Source organism: Felis catus, chromosome B2, assembly GCF_018350175.1.
Source record: "Felis catus isolate Fca126 chromosome B2, F.catus_Fca126_mat1.0, whole genome shotgun sequence".
NCBI lineage: Eukaryota > Metazoa > Chordata > Mammalia > Carnivora > Felidae > Felis > Felis catus.
Window position 1 is genome coordinate 34,365,429 of NC_058372.1, and position 22,239 is coordinate 34,387,667.

General features: G+C 39.6%; 1 protein-coding gene across 1 annotated transcript in view; it reads right to left on the reverse strand.

Moving 5' to 3' along the window:
• Positions 1-22,239, reverse strand: part of SRPK1 (SRSF protein kinase 1) — an 81,955-nt gene that overhangs the window by 10,956 nt on the left and 48,760 nt on the right. Inside the window, 9 exon segments of the mRNA XM_023253905.2 lie at positions 2,397-2,504; positions 11,648-11,748; positions 12,120-12,539; positions 12,917-13,130; positions 13,557-13,582; positions 15,094-15,259; positions 16,112-16,218; positions 20,209-20,296; positions 21,334-21,421. Coding sequence (XP_023109673.2) covers positions 2,397-2,504; positions 11,648-11,748; positions 12,120-12,539; positions 12,917-13,130; positions 13,557-13,582; positions 15,094-15,259; positions 16,112-16,218; positions 20,209-20,296; positions 21,334-21,421 — 1,318 coding nt within the window.

Sequence of the window (22,239 nt, forward strand, 5' to 3'; positions counted from 1 at the left end):
TGTCAAAATCCACAGAATGGAGGATTTAAAAACATCTATTCTTTATCAACTCTTAAATGGTCTTCATAGAACATTCCCTTTTCATAACTGCCCTTCTAACTCGGTAGTCTCAATCACGAATGTGGCAGGCAAACTCTCTCTCAGAGAGGGTCCAATCTTTCTATTAATTAATTGTATCAGATGCAGGATGATCCATCGCTTTCAGGCACTTCTGATATTCCAGGATTTGTTTTTACTTTCTGGTTATGGCTAAATGTAAGGCAACATTTCTAGGTCTATTAGCAAAACGAGAGAAATTTGGGGGAACAAGTGGGGCTCAACTTTTCACAATATTGTCATATCAGGTAAGTGCTTTCCTTCCCTTGGTCAAGAAATTTCCTGCATGTGAGCTGGTCCATTTAACAGGAGGCAAGGTTAATTCCCCTTTTATTTTTTTGTCTTAGTATTAATGTACTACATAGCACGCAGGACCTACTGGCCTAAACAGTTAACCTCCTACTAAGAACCACATCATAATAAATCATATGTCATCTATAAACTAGCTATATTTTGTAAATGGTGGCATCTCTAGCACGTATTTTCTCTAGCAAATCAAATTCTTCCAAATATAAAACTTTAAAAGAAGTTAGATTTTATTCCAATGTTCTTCCATCTGGTGCACAGTACCAAACCTTACATTTCAGGCAGTCAGCCATCTTAAAAGACCCCTGATACACCCTAACAGAATGATTTACAAGGTCATGCCATATTAACAACACAGTTTTAACTCTATTATCTCTGGAAGACATAGTTTTTCAGGAATGTGCGTATCAAGAAATCAATGATCTTCTAGTCTGTAGTTTCTCAAGTTTTCCCCAGAGTTGACTGTGAATATTGTTAATTGAAATGACAGTTTAACAGGTTTCTGGTTTAGTTTCCTCATTTGATGGTCCACAAATATGTACTAAGTACTGCTTATATAATAAAGAATCTATTTGGTCTTTGTTCCTGTTTCCTGAGAGGAAGCCTCTAAACGCTTGGAATTTCCAAGTGATGAGTACTTAATGGCACCCCCCCTACATAGTTAAGACGGGGGCTGGATATGCCTCCTAATTGGACAAGATCCAACTGTGTGAGAACTGGGGCTTTGAGCCAGCATTATCCTAACCTCCAGGGAAGGAATGGGGGCTGGAGATGGAGTTCATTCAATCAATCATGACTAAGTCATGAAATCTTAGTAAAAAAAACTGGGCACCTGAAGCTGTGTGAACTTCCCTAGGTGGTGGTACACACTGATATGCTGGGAAAGGGACACGTCCCAATGACACAGAAGGTACCTTTGGTACCTTCTTAGGCCTCACCCTAGGCATGCTTTGATTTGACTGGTCCTGATTTGTAGCCTTTATGACAAAACTGTAATAGCAGTTTTAACACTTTCCTAAATTCTGGGAGTCATTCTAACAAGTTACTGAATCTGAAAGGATAATGGAACCTCCCAATTTGTAGCCGGTAGGTCAGAAAAGCAGGTGGCTTGTGGACTCCAGAGTCTGCAGCTGGTGTCTGAAATGAAGGCAGTCTCGTGGGAAATCATGCCCTTACTCTACGAAGTGTGCCAGAATTCTGGGTAGTTAGCACCACAACTGCACTGTAAGTACCCACTCATAACGGGCCAGGCCCTGAAGCACACAATTAGCTATACGTAACAGCCACGATTCCTGTCAGCATGACACTCACAACCTCGTAGAAGAGAAACAAGTGAAGAAACACAATTACAAATTAAAGAGTATACTCTATTTCAGGAAACAAGAGAACATGTTCTAACATAGGCTATTTGTGGGAAACCATTTAGTATCAACTAAATCTGACCTCTTGAGTACTTGTTTGCCAGGGACAAAGTAGCCATTTAAGAATCTTAGGATGATTGGGCTTCACATCTTGTGGGGTGTAAACATGTCTGAGGAACTGTCAAACTGTACAGAATGAAGTAGTTTCCAGGGGCTTCCCTGATCTGAAAACAGATGAGAGCTGAAAGGGCAAGGGTACCTGTAACCTCCTCATCAAAAACAGTACCACCTTAGCAGTTGTTTCTAACAGCCCCTAACCCCCAGCAGCAGTAAGAAACATTTGGTGCCTTCAGCGCAACAGCAGTTTGGCAGAACCAAATGGAATGCCAGATGTTTTTAATTAGCTTTTGAATTTCTACCTCTCCAGACAGAAAATTTAGACTGCCAGCGATGTCACAAAAAGTTTTACTTTCTTGTTTGTAAAATTCACTAGTCTACTGAAAATCAGCAAACAGAGCAAGGCACAGAGCTACCGCATAACGTTAACGTAACGTAACGTGACGTAACGTATCAGCTATCACATACCACATAACAGAGCTACCACATAACAAGGTCAAGGGGAAAAAACATTACCATGCATGCCGTGCTCCAAATGTCTGCAGGAGTATTATAGCCAGATCCTATCAGAACTTCCAACGAGCGATACTGCCTTGTTTGAATATCTTCAGTGAAATGCTTGTGCTGAGTAAATGGAGAAAGAAACAGTATTTTAAAATTCAGTTACTCTAAGAAGTAACACGTCACAATTACTTAATGGAGATTAAAATAAATTCTCTGAAGTTTTCCCTCAAACCAGTTTTCATTTAGCTAGTTTACAATACCATTTTTAAAAATTAGTTAATTTATTTTTGAGAGAGAGAAAGCGCACAAGCAGAGAAGGGGCAGAGAGAGAGGGAGACAGAGAATCCCAAGCAGGCTCCATGCTGTCAGTGCAGAGTCTGACGTGGGGCTAGAACTCAGGAACCTCTGAGATCATGACCTGAGCCAATATCAAGAGTCAGACTCTTAACCAACTAAGCCACCAGGAGCACCAAGTTTCTTAAGGTTATCATTTTGATGCTATTGCTTCCAAACAGTACCTTGGTTTAACACACCATCCACATCAAATTATTTTTGCAAACATGGAGTCTAACCTTAATATAGATGCACGGATGGGGGAATAACAATGGCTTCTTTTTTTTTTAAAAAAAAATTTTTTTTTTCAACGCTTATTTATTTTTGGGACAGAGAGAGACAGAGCATGAACGGGGGAGGGGCAGAGAGAGAGGGAGACACAGAATCGGAAACAGGCTCCAGGCTCTGAGCCATCAGCCCAGAGCCCGACACGGGGCTCGAACTCATGGACCGCGAGATCGTGACCTGGCTGAAGTCGGACGCTTAACCGACTGCGCCACCCAGGCGCTCCAACAATGGCTTCTTAAGAAATGGAAAACTATTACCCCCAACAAAAATTAAGTTGTTCATTTGTCTAAAGTTAATAAGTACTTGAACAAATAAATGACACCAATATAGGGTCAATTCAAACCTTCCTTGCCATGCGCTCATTATGAAGAAATAAGACATTAGGCTTCAATTTTCAAGAATCTTATAAGCACCATCTATAAAGAACTCTTGCCCTCAATTCTCCTCTGTCCCCCTCACTCCTCCACAAAACCCAAACATGATTCTTGGGGAAACAGGGACCATGGCAAGCACTATGAGAATGCAATCAGCAAAACAACTGGAGTTTCTTCAACACATTAAATCGTATAGGAAGGGAAAACCTCTGAAGTAAAAGCAATTTAAGAGACATAGTACTCAATTTTGTATCCATGGATTTTATTTGGATCCTGTTACAAACAAAACGAAAAGGATATTCCCAAGGTAACTAGCAAAACTGACGGAATACTTGATACTGGTGTGACCATGGTGTCATGGTTACCTGAAAGAATCATCTTTTGGAAAGCTGTATTTATGAAAGAACATAAGATACCTGGGATATAGTTCGAAATAATCTCGAGTGGGTGGCAGAGTGGGTATATAGATGAAAGAGGACTGGCAATGACTTGATAGCTGCTGGGTGATAGTAGCGTCAGGACACCGGATTTCACTGTTCTATTCTCTCTACTTTGGTATAGGTGTGAAGTTGGCCGTAATAAAAAATATTGCAGGAAGCAGCAGCTTAGAATGATTTGTACACACAAAACAAAATTCAGATAATATTAAAACATGAAACAACAGGGGCGCCTGGGTGGCGCAGTCGGTTAAACGTCCGACTTCAGCCAGGTCACAATCTCGCGGTCCGGGAGTTCGAGCCCCGCGTCAGGCTCTGGGCTGATGGCTCGGAGCCTGGAGCCTGTTTCCGATTCTGTGTCTCTCTCTCTCTCTCTCTCTGCCCCTCCCCCGTTCATGCTCTGTCTCTCTCTGTCCCAAAAATAAAAAATTAAAAAAAAAAAAAAACAACAACAACAAAAAACATGAAACAACAATGTGTGGAAGACGATTCTCCAATCCTACTGCAATTCAAAAACGAGGAAGGGCACTTGTGAAGAGGAGAAATTAGGCAGATGGAAGTTTCAGACAGAAAACCAGTATTGACTAGAGCTCCAAAGGGACTAAGATTGACCAAAAGACCAAAAGACCTGCACTCCGGGTAGAGAGAGCATCACCAATAAAGGCACAAAGACATCTGCTGAAGCCAACGGCTAATTTGCTAGGTTAGAGTTTGGATTTCATCTGGCACCACTGTGTGTTAGTGCTCAAGAGAGTAAGAAGACTGTAAGAAGACTGACAGGACATCTAAGGACACCATTGCTTCTGGTTGGTGGCCAGATTTAGGCTTGGTAATGAAAATCACTGGTGGTGGAAACAGGAGAGGGAAAAGTAAACCCAAGGATGGCCACAGAAAGAATAAGCAGAACTCAAAAATTCAGTGCCTATGTGTGAGAGACAGTAAGGAAGAGCCAAAAGGAACTTATTAGTGGCAGAGGGACAGCTGTCTGCTGACGAAAACAAGATGGAGAGACTTTGGGAAGTGGTTTTAGAAGAAGACAATGGGTTCAGAGATGGAGTTTGAAGTGGGATGTACTGCAGGCAACTGCGATGCTGTAATTTATAAGACACATTTATATTTGGTCATTCATGTGTACTGGTGATTCAAAATGTATTTCTAGGGGCGCCTGGGTGGCGCAGTCGGTTAAGCGTCCGACTTCAGCCAGGTCACGATCTCGCGGTCCGTGAGTTCGAGCCCCGCGTCGGGCTCTGGGCTGATGGCTCAGAGCCTGGAGCCTGTTTCCGGTTCTGTGTCTCTCTCTCTCTCTGCCCCTCTCCCGTTCATGCTCTGTCTCTCTCTGTCCCCAAAATAAATAAACGTTGAAAAAAAAAATTCAAAATGCATTTCTCATATACATTTGGTCTTCATCCACTCTTCTCGGCTCACAACTTCCCAAATTCTTGGAATTTCCTGAGCGGTAAGAGTAATAGCATATTTGTTATATATGGTCTCTTGTCCTCAGTTCCAGAAAACACTTCAGAGCTGTAGAGGCAAAATGGGTGTCTTATTATTCATAAGAAGCCCCTTTCCACTGCAATTGAGTTTATGTTAATGAGCTGACTTTTGGAGAGCACCTAAGGATGGGGGCTGGTTGCTAGAGGAACTGACCATGAATAGAGGGAATCCTACCCTCTGATTTCTGGGGAGGGGCTAGAGACTGAACAACCACCAATGGTCAATGAGTTAATCAATCATGTCTATGTAATGAAGCTTCCTCCAAAAGGAGGGGTGGGTTTGGGGAGATTCCACTCTGGGGAACCAGAATGCTTCCATATGTACTGGGGCAGGCCCCAAGCTGAGGACACAAGCATCTATGCATCTCTTTTCCTCTGGTTGTTATATCCTTTGTAATAAACCGGTAATGTAGTGAAGTAAATGTTTTTTCTGAGCTCTGTCAGCCATTCTAGCAAGTCAGTCAAACCCAAGGAGGGGGCTGAGGGAACCTCTCATCTGTAGCCAGTTGGTCAGAAGTACAGGTAACAACCAGGACTTGTGACCGGCATCCTGACTTGGAGGGGCTGGTTAAGCTTCCAATTTGTAGCCGGTTGGTCAGAAGCACAGGTAACTTGGGCTTGCAAGTGGCATCTGAAGTGGAAGGAGGTCTTGTGGGACTGAGCGCTTTACCTGTGGAATCTCATTGATCTCCTCCTGGTAGTGTCAGAATTGAGTTGAATTCTCAGCCTGGTGCCCCAAGAATTGCTTGGTATGGGAAAGCCTTTACACACACATGCATTTTAGGATTGGGTCCAGTGAGACATTTAGAAAAATGGACATGCTGCTCAAGGGACTTGTCTTTTACTCCTTGTGCCTCATTAGTGCCTTAAAAAGATGGTGTAAATGATAAATGAGGTCAAGAATCAAGTGGATCAAATACAAACACATATCCACTCACTCCTAAAACTCCACTTAGTAGAGAATCCAGCGTTAATTTTTATTTATTTGTTAAAAAAATTCTCTTTAATGTTTACTTTTGAGAGAGACACACACACAGAGTGTGAGCAGGGGAGGGGCAGAGAGAGGGAGACACAGACTCCAAAGCAGGTTCCAGGCTTTGAGCTGTCGGCACAGAGCCCGACGCGGGGCTCGAACTCACAAACTGCGAGATCATGACCTGAGCCGAAGTCAGATGCCCAACTGACTGAGCCACCCAGGTGCCCCTCCCGTGTTAATTTTTAAAGCATAAACTGACAGAGAGAATGGCAAAGAAGTTAGAGCGATAAAACTTACAAGATGGAACAGATCATTGGTAAATGTCTTAGTGGATCCAAGAAAACAGAATAAGCCGCAGGTGAAAGCTGAGAAGCGCCGTGATGTATATCCCCTCAAGGCTCAGAGTTGGGTAGTATTAGGTGGGATTTAAACCAGAAACACTGCTTTAAAACATCCTTTAAACAAATAGGGCTCCAGGGGTACCTTTGGTGGCTCAGTTGGTTAATCGTCCGACTTCAGCTCCGGTCATGATCTCTCAGTTCATGAGTTTGAGCCCCATAATGGGGCTCTGTGCTAACAGCTCGGAGCCTGGAGCCTGCTTCACATTGTGTCTCCCTCTCTGTCTGCCCCCCCCTCCCCCCACTCTCTCTCTCAAAAAACAAAACAAAAACATTAAAAAAAATTAAAAGAAACAGGGCTCCAGAGCACAGGGCATAGTGCAATCTAACAGCCCCTTTTCCCTGGCCAGACAGATCATTTGGAGGTTTTCTCTAAATGGGTAAAATGGGGTCTCTGGAAGATGCTCCACACAGTTGAGGAGAGAGTACCATTCTGTAAACAAGGAAATTAAGTGATTGTGTAACTGCATGTTGAACCCCCCATTTTCCTGCAGAAAGAAGGCAACAGACAACACACAGGAAGAAGAAAATGTCAATAATAGGTAATAAACTATATCCTCTAACAGATAATCAGAGAACCAAGAACTCTTGAAAAGTAAAAATATAATAGGAGAAATGAGAAAAAAAAAAGCTTACAATAACTAGTTGAGAAATCTCCCAGAAAATAAAGCAAAAAGAAAATGACAGAAAATAGGAGAGAAAGGTACGACAGGACCTGCCTAGGAGGCCTAACATTTGAATAAGATTTCAGAGCTAGAGAAGAGAGACCAAGGAGAAGAAAAGACAGACTGTAGACAGACAAAACCAAAGAACTAGAGTTTCAACATGAAAAGTACATACCAAGTTCTTAGTATAAAAACAGACCCAGCACAACAGTGTGAAATAACGACCCTACAGACTTTCACAGGGAAAAAGGTTTCATACAAGGGATCAAGAATTAGAATGGTGTTGGTCTTCAGCAGCAACTAGTCCTGGAACTAGAAGATAATGGAGCAAGACAAACATTCCAAGGGAAAATTATGTTCAACCTAAAACTTCACATGCAGCCAACTGACTGTGAAAGCAGGAGAGACACTAGCAAACATACAAGGTGTCCCCTCCCAGTTTCACACACCCTTTCTTAGGAAGCTACTGCAAGTTGCATGTACTCCCCAAACAAAATGAAACAAAACCCACAAACAAACAAAAACTAAAAACCAAAAAGATGGAGTAAACCAAGAAAGATCAGTGAGGGGTGCCTGGCTTGCTCGGTCAGTAGAGTATTAATCTCAAGGAGGTGAGTCTGAGCCCCACATTGTATATGGAACCTACTTAAAAAAAAGATCGGAGAGACAGAAAGTAGGGGATACAGAAAGAGAGTAATAATGATCTCCCGGATGATGGTGAAAGGAAATCCAAATGACACTAATGCAGCAGGCCTACAAGGCAATCCAACAGGTGAACACAGATGAAGTCTCCAGGTTCCAAGCTAGAGCTCTTCAGCAAGAAGCTGAAAGAGTGCCTGAGGTATCTGTATGCATTAAAGTATATGTATTTATACCACTGGGTGGAAGTGTGGGGCAATAAGACCAAGCAAATGAAACACAGTGTTAGGCAGAAAGGGAAAAGGAATCAGTATAATTTATGCTTGATAGAATTAGAGTCCCAATAATGCAAACATGGAACCATTAACTAGCCAAAATCCTATTAAATCTGGAACACGGTGGGTGGTTGCGGTGGTGATACGTAAGTCCTATTTTCCAGAGGGAAGAAATAATGCCTAAAATTGAAAAAGAAAAAAATTGGGAGCAATACAGCCAAGTTATTTATTAGCGATATAAAGGTAAATACTGTCGCATGGGGAGAAAAATTTGGCAAAGGGAAGGGACAGATTTTTGAATTAACATCTAAATTATATACATGCATAACTGACACGAATATTTTAGAAATCAAGCTATCTGCAAATCATATTAAATCTCTGCTCTGCTGCAGAGATCAGTAAGGTGTGAGATCTGAGCAGGACCCAGCAGGGCAAGACGCCTGTGTCTAGCTCACCGCTGCATCCTAGTAGGCAGCTCAGAGCACGTGCCAGTACCCTTGCTGAAAGAGTGAATGGATGAAAAGACTGCAAAGTCGTTTTGGCACAGAGACACTTTAACAAAAGAGAAAAGACATGCAAAAGAAAAAAGAATACGTGTGGTAGCAAAAGTGACAGGAAGAATTGTATCAGAATAAAGAACAGTGTGCCAAATGGGTAAGACAATTATGGAGGACGGTGTTCTAAACACAAAAGCACAGAAACTTGAATATAGTGTGGGCACAAACTGACAAGCATTTGATGTTCGTACCATGCGATATTTGTGACACAGCCAATGTGTTTTTTACAATTCATTTACTGAAGTATTTATTGAGCACTTCCTATGTACCAGGTTCTGTTCTAAGCGCTATAGATACAGCAGTGAACAAATCTGTTGTGATGGGACATATGTTTAGGGAGAGGAATATTAAGCAAACAACTATATAGAATCAGACCATGCGTGAGAAGTGCTATGGAGAAAAAAAATTGAGTGGGGAGAGGCAGAAAGAGAAAATACATGAATTAATACAATGAAGGTGGTATGGGTTTGGAGAGTGGCGGTCTGCTAATTATGTTAGGTGTTCAGGGATAGACAGAGCTCCCTGATGACAACTGAATAGGAACTTGAAGAAAATGAGGGAGCGAGTTGTACATATGATCTTGGGAAGAGAATTCCAGGCAGAAGGAAGATAAGTGTTTTTGGCTTGGTGGTGTGTGGGACCTGGTAAAGACTTTGGCATTCATTTTGAGGGAAGTCACTGCAAGGTTCTGAAAAGAGCCTCCAGGGCTCACATTTAAAAGGATCGCTCTGATGGCTGTGTTGACAACAGTGTGTAGGGGGCACAGGCACGGAGAGCCAGGAGGCTACTGCAGCCATCCAGGTGAAGCCTTGGGGGCGTGGACCAGACAGAGGTATGTGGAGTAATTCTCATTCTGTGAAAAGCTTTTTCCCATTCTTACCAGTCAGTGCTAAGCTTGACTTCACTTTTTTCTCAAAGGTTATCATAATATTCTAGAAGTGATATCCTCCTAGAGTATGTACCATTGGGTACAGGATACCACAGGAAATTTGAAGTATTAAATAGATAAATAAACTTATTAAAGTGGTTTCAACCACGCATAGTTTTTGCCTCAACAATCTTCAACGTTCCTGTTTACACAGTATATGGCTCCAAGTACGTGTCATTTATGCACAAAGCATTCTACTGTAGATTTTTATAAGCTATCCATTAAAATAATGCCCTTCCCCAAATTCTTAACTGGGTAAACAACTATATTAACATGACAGTATAGGGCTGCCTAGGTGGCTCAGTGATCTCACTTCGGCTCAGATCATGATCTCACAGTTCATAGGTTTGAGCCCTGAATCTGGCTCTGTGCTGACAGCAGAGCCTGCTTCAGATCCTGTCCCTCCTCTCTGCCCCTCCCCCACTTGTGCATATGCACACACAAGTGTGAGCTCTCTCCCTCAAAAATAAATAAAACCTTGGGGCGCCTGGGTGGCTCAGTCGGATAAGCGTTCAACTTCGGCTCAGGTCATGATCTCGCGGTTCGTGAGTTCGAGCCCTGTGTCGGGCTCTGTGCTGACAGCTCAGAGCCTCGAGCCTGCTTCAGATTCTGTGTTTCACTCTCTCTCTGCCCCTTCCCTGCTCATGCTCTGTCTCTGTCTGTCTCAAAAATAAAAAAAAAAAAATTTAAAAAAATTAAAAAAATAAAGATAAAAATAAAACCTTAAAAAAAAAAAAACCCTTAAAAACAAACAAACAAAAAACCCAACATGACACTATATACACCAAAACCCCTTTAAGGGATGCCTGGGTGGCTCAGTCATTTAAGCATCTGACTCTGGCACAGGTCATGATCTTACGGTTTGTTAGTTCTTAGTTTGAGCACCACATCACGTGAGCTCAAGTCCTGCTCTGGGCTCCATACTCTCTCTGTCTTTCCCCCTCTCTCTGTACCTCATGCGATTCTCTCTCCCTCCTTCCCTCTTAAAAGTAAATAAACTAATTAAAAATTAAAAAAACCAAAACCAAAAACACTCTTTAAAAAAGAGCCCCAACTTTGACTCAGTAATTTTATGTGTGGCACACAACCTAAGGACAACCACAAAAAGATTGAAGAGCGAAGATGCTCACCACAAAGAGCTATCAAAAATGTGTAGAAACTACAGTACATTAGGGAAAACTACACAACCAACTGAATTTGATGCAAATATCTGGTTAACAAAGAAAAGTATCCAAAATATGTTAGGTGCATTCAAAGGTTACAATTAATAAGTTAGATGCCAATTTTGAAAATAAGGGGGAAGTATGAACATAAGGGTTGTGAGTCTGAAAGTGGGTAAAAATTCAGATAAAACAAGATCGGCCAGTAGTGAACATTACTGAATCGGGGTGACAGGTACCTGGAGTGGGAGTGGAGACTGTTTTATTATACCATTCTCTCTACTTTTGTAAATATATTTGAACTTTTCCGTAATAAAAGGTTAAGAAGAAAGTGAAAAAATATGCACCAAAATGTTAACTGGCAACCTGGGTACAGAACTACAGATATTTTCTTCCTTAGCACAATTAAAGTCCAAATTCTCATTCACTCATAGTCACTATTCAAAATAGTCTAGTCAATGCTATTCAAAACATAGCATTAAGGAGGCACCTGGGTGGCTCAGTCGATTAAGAGTCCAACTTTGGCTCAGGTCATGATCTCACGGTTCGTAAATTCAAGCCCCATGTCAGGCTCTGGGCTGACAGCTGAGAGCTCAGAGCCTGGAGCCTGCTTTGGATTCTGTGTCTCCCTCTGTCTCTGCCCCTCTCCCGCTCATGCTCTGTTTTTCTCTCTCTCAAAAATAAACATTAAAAAAAAATTCAAACAAACAACACACAGCACTAAGAGAAGTTTAACTTACCACCCAGCAGGCATTTCCAAGATCGGCAATTTTCACCTGGAGCTTTTCTGCATTTTTTGGCTCAAGGGGATTAACAAGAAAATTTCCAGCAGTGGATTTTCCTATAGACAATAGGCATCATCAGTAACACTGGTTAGTGAACAGAGAAATACCCAAAGACTAATAAAACTCTCTGAAGTAATATACCCGGGCCCTTGACTGGCAACCTACACTCTAAATTTTCTAAGATAAAAAAAAAACAACATCCTCAGTTTATGGAATTAAAACCTACCTCTGCCTTCAGGGCAACAAAATGCTGTGCATCCACTACATTGACCAATACAGTTCAAAATTAGCTAAAAATTTACACACGGAAGGTAACCTGGTGCCTGCCATAAAGCTTTATGCATAAAAACAATGGTACTTTAAGTTTAGAAATTCATGAATATGCTATTCAGGGAAGGGTACTGGGGAAGTATGTCTGCACAGGTACCTTTGTTGTCCAATGGTCCATTTTGTTCTTGTTCTTGCTCATCTTCACAGGGTATCTCTGCCCGAATGCTTTCTTGAAGCTGGCTGATGTCCTGTTCACTGAATGACTGGTCTACATTTGGTGAAGACTGGCACATCATGGTATCTGACACCCCAGAGGTTATAGGTGTACAAGAGTCTGTTTCTTGAGATGTGCTGCTGTCTCCATTTTGGGAGCTTAGGAAACTAGGTTCCTGCTTCAAATTTTGGACATCACAGTCATTAGCATTATGTAGATCCTCTTTAAGCCTCAATGTTTCTTTATTATTGTTCTCAGTATAATTAACGATTTCAATTACTCCATTGCAATTAATCTCTGCTGCACCACCCTCTACACCACGTTCCATATGTGTCTGATCCTGGTTAATGGTACTTGACTCTTCTAAGGAACAAACAGACAAAAAGGATGTATGTGTATGTGTATGAGTGAAAGAACAAAAAAATTTCTCCATAAGATTAAAACGTTTTCTAGAACTTATACAGGGTGACATAAAAACATGACTGAACATCTAAAACCTATTTATGGAAGGACAAAGATCTTCTTATCCTTACTCAATTGCAAAATGAAGTCTATGTTGCATTTCCATAGAAAAAGTCAGAAATTACATTTGAATATTACCTGCCTACCATTTATGAAAGTTCTGTACTCTTACTGTATAAGGACACCCCCAGAGATGTGTTTTATGCATGAAACCACTATATTATAGAACAATGATAAATTAATGTTAAAGTAAATTTTTGTGTATGCTCTATTTATACCAAGTTTCTCTTGGGTCATTTTATTAGGTGGGTTCTCTTTCAAGGGTCTTTCAACAGGACTCTCTGATTCTTCTTGCTTGTTTGGTCTTTTTTGCCCAGGGCCCGACTCTTTCTCCATTTCCTCAATTTCCTGCATTCGCTTCTCTAGTAATTCTGCCTGGCGCTTCTGCTTCTTCTTCAATTTCTTCTTCTTATTCTTTGACATTTTGTCAGCCTGGGCGGAGATTACAAACAGATAAAGCCTTCAGGTGGCTAATCCATTACCCCCAGTTGGAGATAACTGTTAACTTTAATATTTCCTGATTAAATTTCACTCTTTCCCTAACATAGCACTTAAGTTTCTCATTAACGTAAACAATGTGGATACTCTTATGAAACCAAATAAAAACAAAATTAACAATAAATCTTGGTCCTCTGATCAGTCTGTGGGGCTGGCTTACTCTCAGGCACACTCAAGTCCGTAGAAGCCTCACCAGTACAAACTTGTTAAAGATGCATGGGAATTTATTGGAAAAAATTATAGAAGCGCAGGAATATTTTCTTTGTTTTTCAAACTCTAAACAAACCGTGATCTCTAACAGAAAAATCCCTACCCACTGCCCACAGATCAGAATTAAACATAGAAACACCTTATACTTACTGGTTTAGGCTGGGGCGCAGTACTGACTGAAAAGAAAAGAAAATCAAGTAAGAATCCTGGTATTTGGCAGGCAACATAAGTTTATGCTGTAAAGGACACTGCTGTTTTAAAGCAACTTTGGTAGAAGTACCATTTTTTAAAAAAATAATGCATATAAAAGTTGACAAACTTAAAATAAGCTTAAATAAATTAAATTCTTCTCCAGATAAAATCCAAGTCCCCATTTCTGGTTTTCCATTATTACTGCTGCAAAAATCTCATTCCCATGTATGTTTAAAATAGAAAATGACAGGCAACTACCTACCCCCTTACCCCCATCCAGGACTCCCATCTCTACTTCTTCCCCTTGGCACTGATCTGTTTTAAAAGGAGCACAGCACCAAGAGCTAGAGTTATACAGCATGTTATGGATATTAGTTTAGCTTAGGTGGGAGGTAGAATCTTAAAAATTTTTTTGAAAGGGGTACCTGGGTGGCTTAGTCAGTTAAGTGTCCGACTTTGGCTCAGGTCATGATCTCACGGTTCATGGGTTCGAGCCCCACATCCAGCTCTGTGCTGACCGCTCGGAGCCTGGAGCCTGCTTCAGATTCTGTGTCTCCCTCTCTCTGCCCCTCCCCAGCTCACACTCTGTCTCTCTCTCAAAAATATTATTTAAAAAAAAAAATTTTTTTTTAAGAAGCCACACAAGATAAAATTTCCCTCTTAACTATTCTTAAGTGTACAGTTCAACAGCGTTAATTATATTCACATTGTTGTGCAATATTACTAGAACTTTTCCATTTTGGAAAAATGAAACTCTATGCCCATCAATTAACTTCTCATTTCCCCCTTCTTTAGTCTATCTTTTTAAAGAAAGCCTATGTTAACTGATAATTCAGCTTAAATTTCCTCAAAACTAAAAGTTCCTCAAATATAATAAAACTACTAATATTAAAATCTATACCCCAAATGGCAAAAGATCATCATAATCATAGTCATCATTTAATTAGCACATAATACTGTGTGGCACCCTACTAAGTGCTTTCACATGGAACTAATCCCAAGAACTCCTGCCAAGAGGGAAAAGGAAGTCAAGAACTCCCTCAGGGCACCCAAGCCAATGATGAAGCCCAGGACTCAAACCAGGTCTGTCCACTCCAATGCCTAAACTCAAGTTCTTGATAGCAAAGTTATCTTGCCCCTGCACAGTTCACTGATCTATAAGCAAGCATGTATCGTCATGGTAAGAGGTAAACACATAAAAAATGGCCACTGAATCACAGGGGAAAACATTTTAAAACAAGATCATGAATTAGCTTTTAAAGTATACAAAATATCTGTAACTAAAAGACACAATCTCTAGACTTCTTTCTACAGGAGAGTGATACTGAGAATTAAAAAAGTCTTTTGAAGGCTGAGATTATTTCTTACACATAAATACTTACCATATATTATCGTTAAAGGAATGCGTGGTGCCTTACTTAACTACTGGTAATAGAACAAAACTAGGAACTTCTCTTAACTTCTAATGAGACCAAAGTCCTCGAAGAAAACATACCCGCAGATCCAGAGGGTGGAGGAGCTCCAGATCGCTGCCACTCTGTTGCTTCTGCAGCCAATCTTCGGATGTACTGCTCATTCACTGACAACAAGATGTTTTCTGGTTTAATGTCAGTGTGGATGATACGGCACTTGGTGTGTAAATAATCCAGACCCTGTAACACCTGGATGGGAACAGAGCAGTAGACTTGCAAACACAGAATACAAGTCTTTCTGGAGAAGGAAGAAATCACAATACAACATTTAAAAAAATAAAGATATAAAAACAATATGGTAGTTTTCAACAGAGAATAAAGCATTTTTAATAAAGCACAAAGAAACTTCCCCAGAAAGATTACTTGTAAACTATGAACAAAGGTCAGTGTTTATTTATAATAAAAAGTTTCAAGTGTTAAAAAGCTAATTCTATTTGGAGATATTTAAAGAAGTACATAAAGACCAAGAATAAAAGTCAATATGCCCTTTGAGTGTTAAAATATAGGTGATGAAAGAGATTTAGATATCTCTTAATTCACATTTCCTTGTTGATAAAGAACTGAGGTCTTTTGATTCCTAGTTTGGAGCTCTTTCCACAAAAACACATTATCCAAACAAATTATTTGCCCCTTGAAGTATTAATATTTGCCTGAGAGTGAACTTCTTTACTATATATTGAGAGTTATTTAAAATATTAGAAAATGCCCTTGAATGTTATATAGAGACAGTAATAATTTGACATAGCAATTTTCTATTAATACATAATCAATATTTGCAACCAGAACTTTCAAATTTTCAAAATCAGTCACTGAACACAGCTTGCCCTCTAATGACTATGATAGGAGATTAATCTGGGAGAAATGGGTTATTGCTAAAACATTTAAACACAGAATAACCACTAGGGACTGAATAAGACACTTAATTTTAGCAATTAAAAAAAATCCCTAGTTTTTAAAATAAAAACTCTATTGGATATAGAAAACTCCTGACACTTTAAGAATATAAAACAATCACCACAGAGAAAATACTAAGATACATACTTGTTGAATAATTTTTTTGACACAAGGCAGTGGGAGCCCTTGATAATTGGACTTGATGATCCACTTGAGCAGATGATGCCCTAAAACTTCAAACACCATGCAGATATCTAGGAATTTGTTAAGGAAGGAAAAAGGAAGCACAAAAGAAGAAAGAAGCAAGATAAAATGTGTCCCATCCCAATGAAATTGTTACTGTATTGTTCTTTTTGTAAAAAAGTTATAGAATATGACTAAAAAAATATCTAGCTGTTAATATTCTGAATTCCAAAGATTGTTTAATGCTTTAGTTACTCAAAACATCCAAGAAATGGAAAACTCTGGCGGGGGGGGGGGGAGGGGGCTGGTTATCGATAAAACTATGCACATTAAAACACTGAGTAGTAAAAGTGAAACACACTAGGCTTAAGTTGTTGCCTTTTCCCTGATGTAAAAACTAATGTCCAGGGTAACAACTTTTACTCTCACAGCCTCAAAGCAAGGAAAAATAACTTCTGCTTTAACTGCAGGAGATAATGTACCAAAACTTAACCTAAAAAAATGTGAATGCCAACAGTTTTTAAAAGTAGGAAACTGGCTTGCTTTATGCTCTGTAGTTCACAAAACTAATCTTGATTCTAGTGCCACCGTGTGTTCTCATTACATACACACATCCCAATCATCACAGCAGGAATAATTCTTTGAGCCAGTAGTGTGCAGGGCACTGCTGGGACTTAGTAGTAAGATGTTGCTACCTTGTACCTCTAGAAGTTTCTACATATGGGAAAGTTGAGCTATACATATGTCATAATGACCCAGTGCCCAGACTCTTCCTTTAAATAAGATTCTTTACTGAAGGAAAACCTGGGCTCCTTAAAGAAATGGCCAAATCCTGCATGAACCTGGAAACCTTGCTGTGACAACAGTAATGGAATACGTCAAGAGGAACATGTCTTGACCTTAAGAGGATGCCACCAGTCAAGCTGAAAACATTTTTAAAAATGCAGTTATGGGGGCACCTGGGTAGCTCGGTCCAAATCTCAAGGTTTGTGGGTTTGAGCCTTGCATCAGGCTCTGCACTGACAGTGCAAAGCCTGCTTGGGATTCTCTCTGTCCCCCTCCCCTGCTCGTGCTCGCTCTCTCTCTTCCTCTTTCTCTCAAAATAAATAAATAAGCTTTAAAATTATTATGGATAAAATAATATATCTAAGGTTGGCCACAAAATTAGTAGGAGGTAGAGACAAAATAAGATTGGCGATGAGTTGGTAACTCCTAAAGTGGGTAATGGGTTTGTGGATATTCATTAAACTACTCTACTTTTGTATATACAAAATCCAAATCGGGATTTTTAAAAATGTAGACTGCTTTAAAAAATCCAGAAAAACAGATTTTTAAATTATTCTCTTATGTTCCTAGTTTCAATCTTTTTATTTTATTATTTTAAGTAGGCTTTAGGCCCAGTGAAGAGCCCAACACAGGGCTTGAACTCACAACTCTGAGATGATCAACACCTGAGCTGAGATCAAGAGTCAAAGGCTTAACCAACTGAGCCACCCAGGCACCCCCTAGTTTCAATCTTTGATTTGTTGAGAGAAGTATTACAATTTGACAATGGTATATGTATTTTTTGAGTGAGAGAGACAGAGAACAAACAAGCCAGGGAGAGGGATGGAGGGAGAGGGAAAGAGAGAAAGAGAGAAAGAAAAAGAGAGAGAGACAGAGAATTCCAAGCAGATTTGACACTCAGTGCAGAGCCCTATGTGGGGCTTAATCCCATGACCCCAGGATCATGACCTGATTAGAAATCAAGAGTTGGACACTCAACTGACTGAGCCACCCAGGCACCCATGACAATGTTTTTTTTGTTTTGTTTTTTTTTACATTTATTTAGATGACAGAGTGAGACACAGTGTGAGCAGGGGAGGGGCAGGGAGAGAAAGGGACACAGAATCTGAAGCAGACTTCCAGGCTCTGAGCAAGCGTTCAGCACAGAGCCAGATGCGGGGCTTGAACCCACGAACCATAAGATCAGCACCGGAGCCTAAGTCGGACGTTCAACCGACTGAATCACCCAGGCAACCCGGACAATGGTATTTTAATTTGTAAGCAGTGATATAAAAAAGACCGAATATTTAAAAACTTAAGAAACAAACAAACAAACAAAAAACTGGAAAAAATGATACATGAAAAAGTTTCTTGAGGAGATGGTGTAAAAAAAAAAAAAATAGAGGGCTGAAAACTAAGAAGAGTTAGATTTAAGTAAGAGGAGCTAGGAAAAGAAGGAAAATCCATACTCGAAAAAAGAAGTATCCTAAAGACATAGCAGGTCACATAGATGGCCATAACTGATACTCATTGGGTGATGTCAATAGTATATACAGACTCGCTGACCCTCTTTAATCATTCCTCTCTCCTTACTACTCAGGGAAGTAGAATGAACCAAGTATCCCGAAGTCTACATGATTAACTTTCCAGTTCAGGGCCCTTATATTTCAGTATGAGAAAGGGCAGTGCTCTGGAGATGCTCAGATGCAAAGAAAAATACAGATACACAGCTCCATGCAGACATGTCTATGTGGTAAGCAGACATGAGGGGCAGGAGAATAGCAACCCTGAATTTTATCCTTGTCAATCTCTAGTAGCAGCAAATAATGCAGTAGCCAAGACAGCTGGGAGACAAGTAGGAGGAAGGGCAGAGAGAAAACGGGCTAAGGACAAAGAGAAATAAATAAAACAGGGATTCAGTGCGTAAAAGTACAGAGAAACCATCTGGTAATATCCGGAAAGCATCTTGGAACTTGAAATTCAAATCCACGAAGATTTCAACAGTTAAAACAAAACGCATATACACACAGAGTAAACCGTCTACAAAGTGACTGCAACAGACACAAGACCCTGTTTTAAAATGGATGATTCTTGGAGCAGTTTCCTTCAGAGATCAGGGGTATGTGATTTGTACTTCTCAAAGGGAATAACTTACAACTGAATTCAGAATGACAGATAAAAATCTTTTCACATTATCACCTGTTCTCTTATTCTCTCTTCTTGCTTCTCTGTTCAAATCTCTTACCATAGTCCACATGATAATACAGAACCATATGTAGCCCACCTCCTTAATAAAGGCCATAACTGGCAATTAATAATGTGTGTTAACAGAAGCTAAATATGCAGAGGTATAGGAGAAATGAGAGGTATGAAATGTCTTTCCTTTCACATTTTTAAATAGTTTATGAACAGGTAGTTTTAGACTCTCCAATCCAAGTGAGATTCTACATCTTTTATTCTGAAAAATCTGACAGGTCCTCATAAGCATGGCTATTGCAACGCCTCTTAACTCAGTGTATGTCACTCTGATATGAACTTACGTAAGAGAAAAATCAGCTAAGGTTCCTTCCAACTCTAAAAATTCTAAGAATCCAGATAAAAACATTAAACAAGTCAGTTTTTTCATCATGACAGAATGTGATCACATACCTGTTTACATTCTAAGCATAACCCATGCACAGCCTCTTCCCTATTGAAGGCTGGGAGATAATAAAATGTGTTAAATTTTTCTTTACCCAGTGTTTATCATGAAAAATTACTTCCACTAAAATTTCTGTGCTTATTGATAAAACTTATAGAACCTTTACTAATACAAGGCTATTTTTTAAAAAAGCTTTTCTTTTGGGGCGCCTGGGTGGTTGAGCTGGTTAAGCATCTGACTTCAGTCATGATGTCACGGTTCTTGAGCTCGAGCCCCATGTCAGGCTCTGTGTTGACAGCTCAGAGCCTGGAGCCTGCTTCCGATTCTGTGTCTCCCTCTCCTCTCTCTGTCCCTCTCCCACTTGCACTCTGTCTCGCTCTCTCTCAAAAATAAATAAACATTAAAAAAACCAAACAAGTTTTTGTTGGTTTAATTTGCCTGTAAAGGGGAAAAAGCCTAAAGCAATACTCTGAAAAATCATAACATACAAAGATAAACATGATTCAATCTATGTTCAGAAGCTTACAATAAAACTAAGTAGTTTGCTTGTACTTTGCCTTGAGGAAAGAGACGAATGCTATTTATTAAATCTGGTTCCTTTCTTAGAGATAGGTTATTTCATGATTTATTTTCAAACAGGTTCTTAAAAGGATACGTGTTCCGTTAACTCCTGATATTTTAAAGTCATCTAGTAGCTGAACAACCATTTCTCTATTCGGATCATTAGGGTCTGAGTTACGAACCTGAAGTGAGAAACACAGTATTTAGCAAAAGGAGAAGCATGGAAATAATCCAAATAGTTGGGGAGGGAATACCCGCAGCACATGTAACAATGGATTAATTACTCCCAAGAAAGGCCTCATACAAATCTATGAGAAAAACATACTAAAATTTTAATAGCTCAAATAGACAAAGAAATAAACAGTTAACAAAAGGAAATACCACCAACATAGACTGTTGCTCTAATTCAACCATTTTTCTACTAAAAGTGTACCTCCCAAATTAATCACTGGTTATCAGGCCATGAGGAATTAAGGAGACTTTACAGGATGTAAACCAACCACAACATTCATCACACTGTTCATTCAGCTGACCTTCTCCACCCCATAAAAAACCTTTCTCAATGAAGGAAGCAAATAGTACATTGATTTATTTTGGGGCACAAGCTCCTTATCTTGTCAGACTGGCACTTTGAAAATTACTCTCTTAGAGCTCTCTGGGTCTAACATGCTCACTTTACAAATGAAAACTCTAAGGCTCAGAAGAAATGAGGTGATGAGAGGGAGGATATACTAGACTAGGGCTGGTCTTAAAGCCCAGGTTTTTGGAGTTTAAGCTCCTTCTACTACAATGACAGCTTCCTAATTTCTAGCAAAACCCAAACGTTTTTTAAATAAAATTTACCTACATTTTCAGATATTAAGGGAATTAATAAAATGCTTATTTTATATTATATATAGTTTATAACATTTTAAAACATGAAACAGATGTTATAAACTTATTCACACAACTTTTAACCATAGTAGCAAAGTAAGACATTTTTTGGTGCTGTCTGGCAAATAAAACATGCTCTATAAACATTTTTGTTTGTCTGAAAGTTTTTTTCAGTGTTTACATGCAGAAAATTCCCATCACAGCATATTCCACCACTTCCAGTACCACATGCACAGAAGGTATATTGTCATCTTCCTCTACCTCCCTAAGGATATTGGAACTTTATGTCTTAATCTAATACAACTTTATGATGCTTTGCAGTTCACACATATGATCTAATACTCACTGATTTCAGCAACCGGATTTCATCTAGTGCTGTTTCAGTATAATGTTCAGCACTTTTAACTACTTTCATTGCCACAAACTTCTTCCCCCTAAGAAGCAAACACAGGCAGTTAAGACGAATGCCCTATCCTTACTTTAGGAAGGTAAGATTTAGTCATAACTAGGAGGCAATGAAAGTACAAATACTGATTCCATGTCTCCCTGTACTTAAACATAGGCTATTTCTATGGGATCACGTGTACCTGTTAATGGATGGCACTAACTGGCCAGATGTCATTTACAGGAGGAAGAAAATCTGTTTTTGGGTAATGTCAGTCACCATACATTTTCTCTAAGTTAAAGTCTACCTTCTCAATGTCTCCTTGAATCCAAGTAAAACCATGAAATGGGAATAAATAAGGGGGAAAACCCCATTAAACCAGAAGTATTTTACATATCTGCATGTCAAAACCTCAAAGGTTAAAAGCTGTAACACTTTCCTATAAGAAGCCAAAAGAAATACTTGGGTGAAACCAAACTGATAAAAGAATAAAGTGCACAGATCTCAAATACTGTCCCATCAAAGACAGACCATACACTTGTAGGTAAACCTCCAATGTTAATTACCTCTGATTTTTATATAGGAAAAATTTTGGACTGTACAGTCGAGCAAATCTCTTATCAAAACAAACTATAAGAAAATAATTTCACATAGGTTGGTCCAGGACATCATCTAAAAATTTAAATCCAGTAAAAAACAAACAAAACAAAACAAAACCCTATGAATTTACATACCATACTTTTATGTAGTATTTGTAATGTTTGAATTTCTGAGTTCCAAGTGCCTATGGACACTAATTTTGCCCCAACATGCTTCTTCACCAGAGGAAAAGACAAATTTGCCCAAGAATATAAAGATTATCAACAA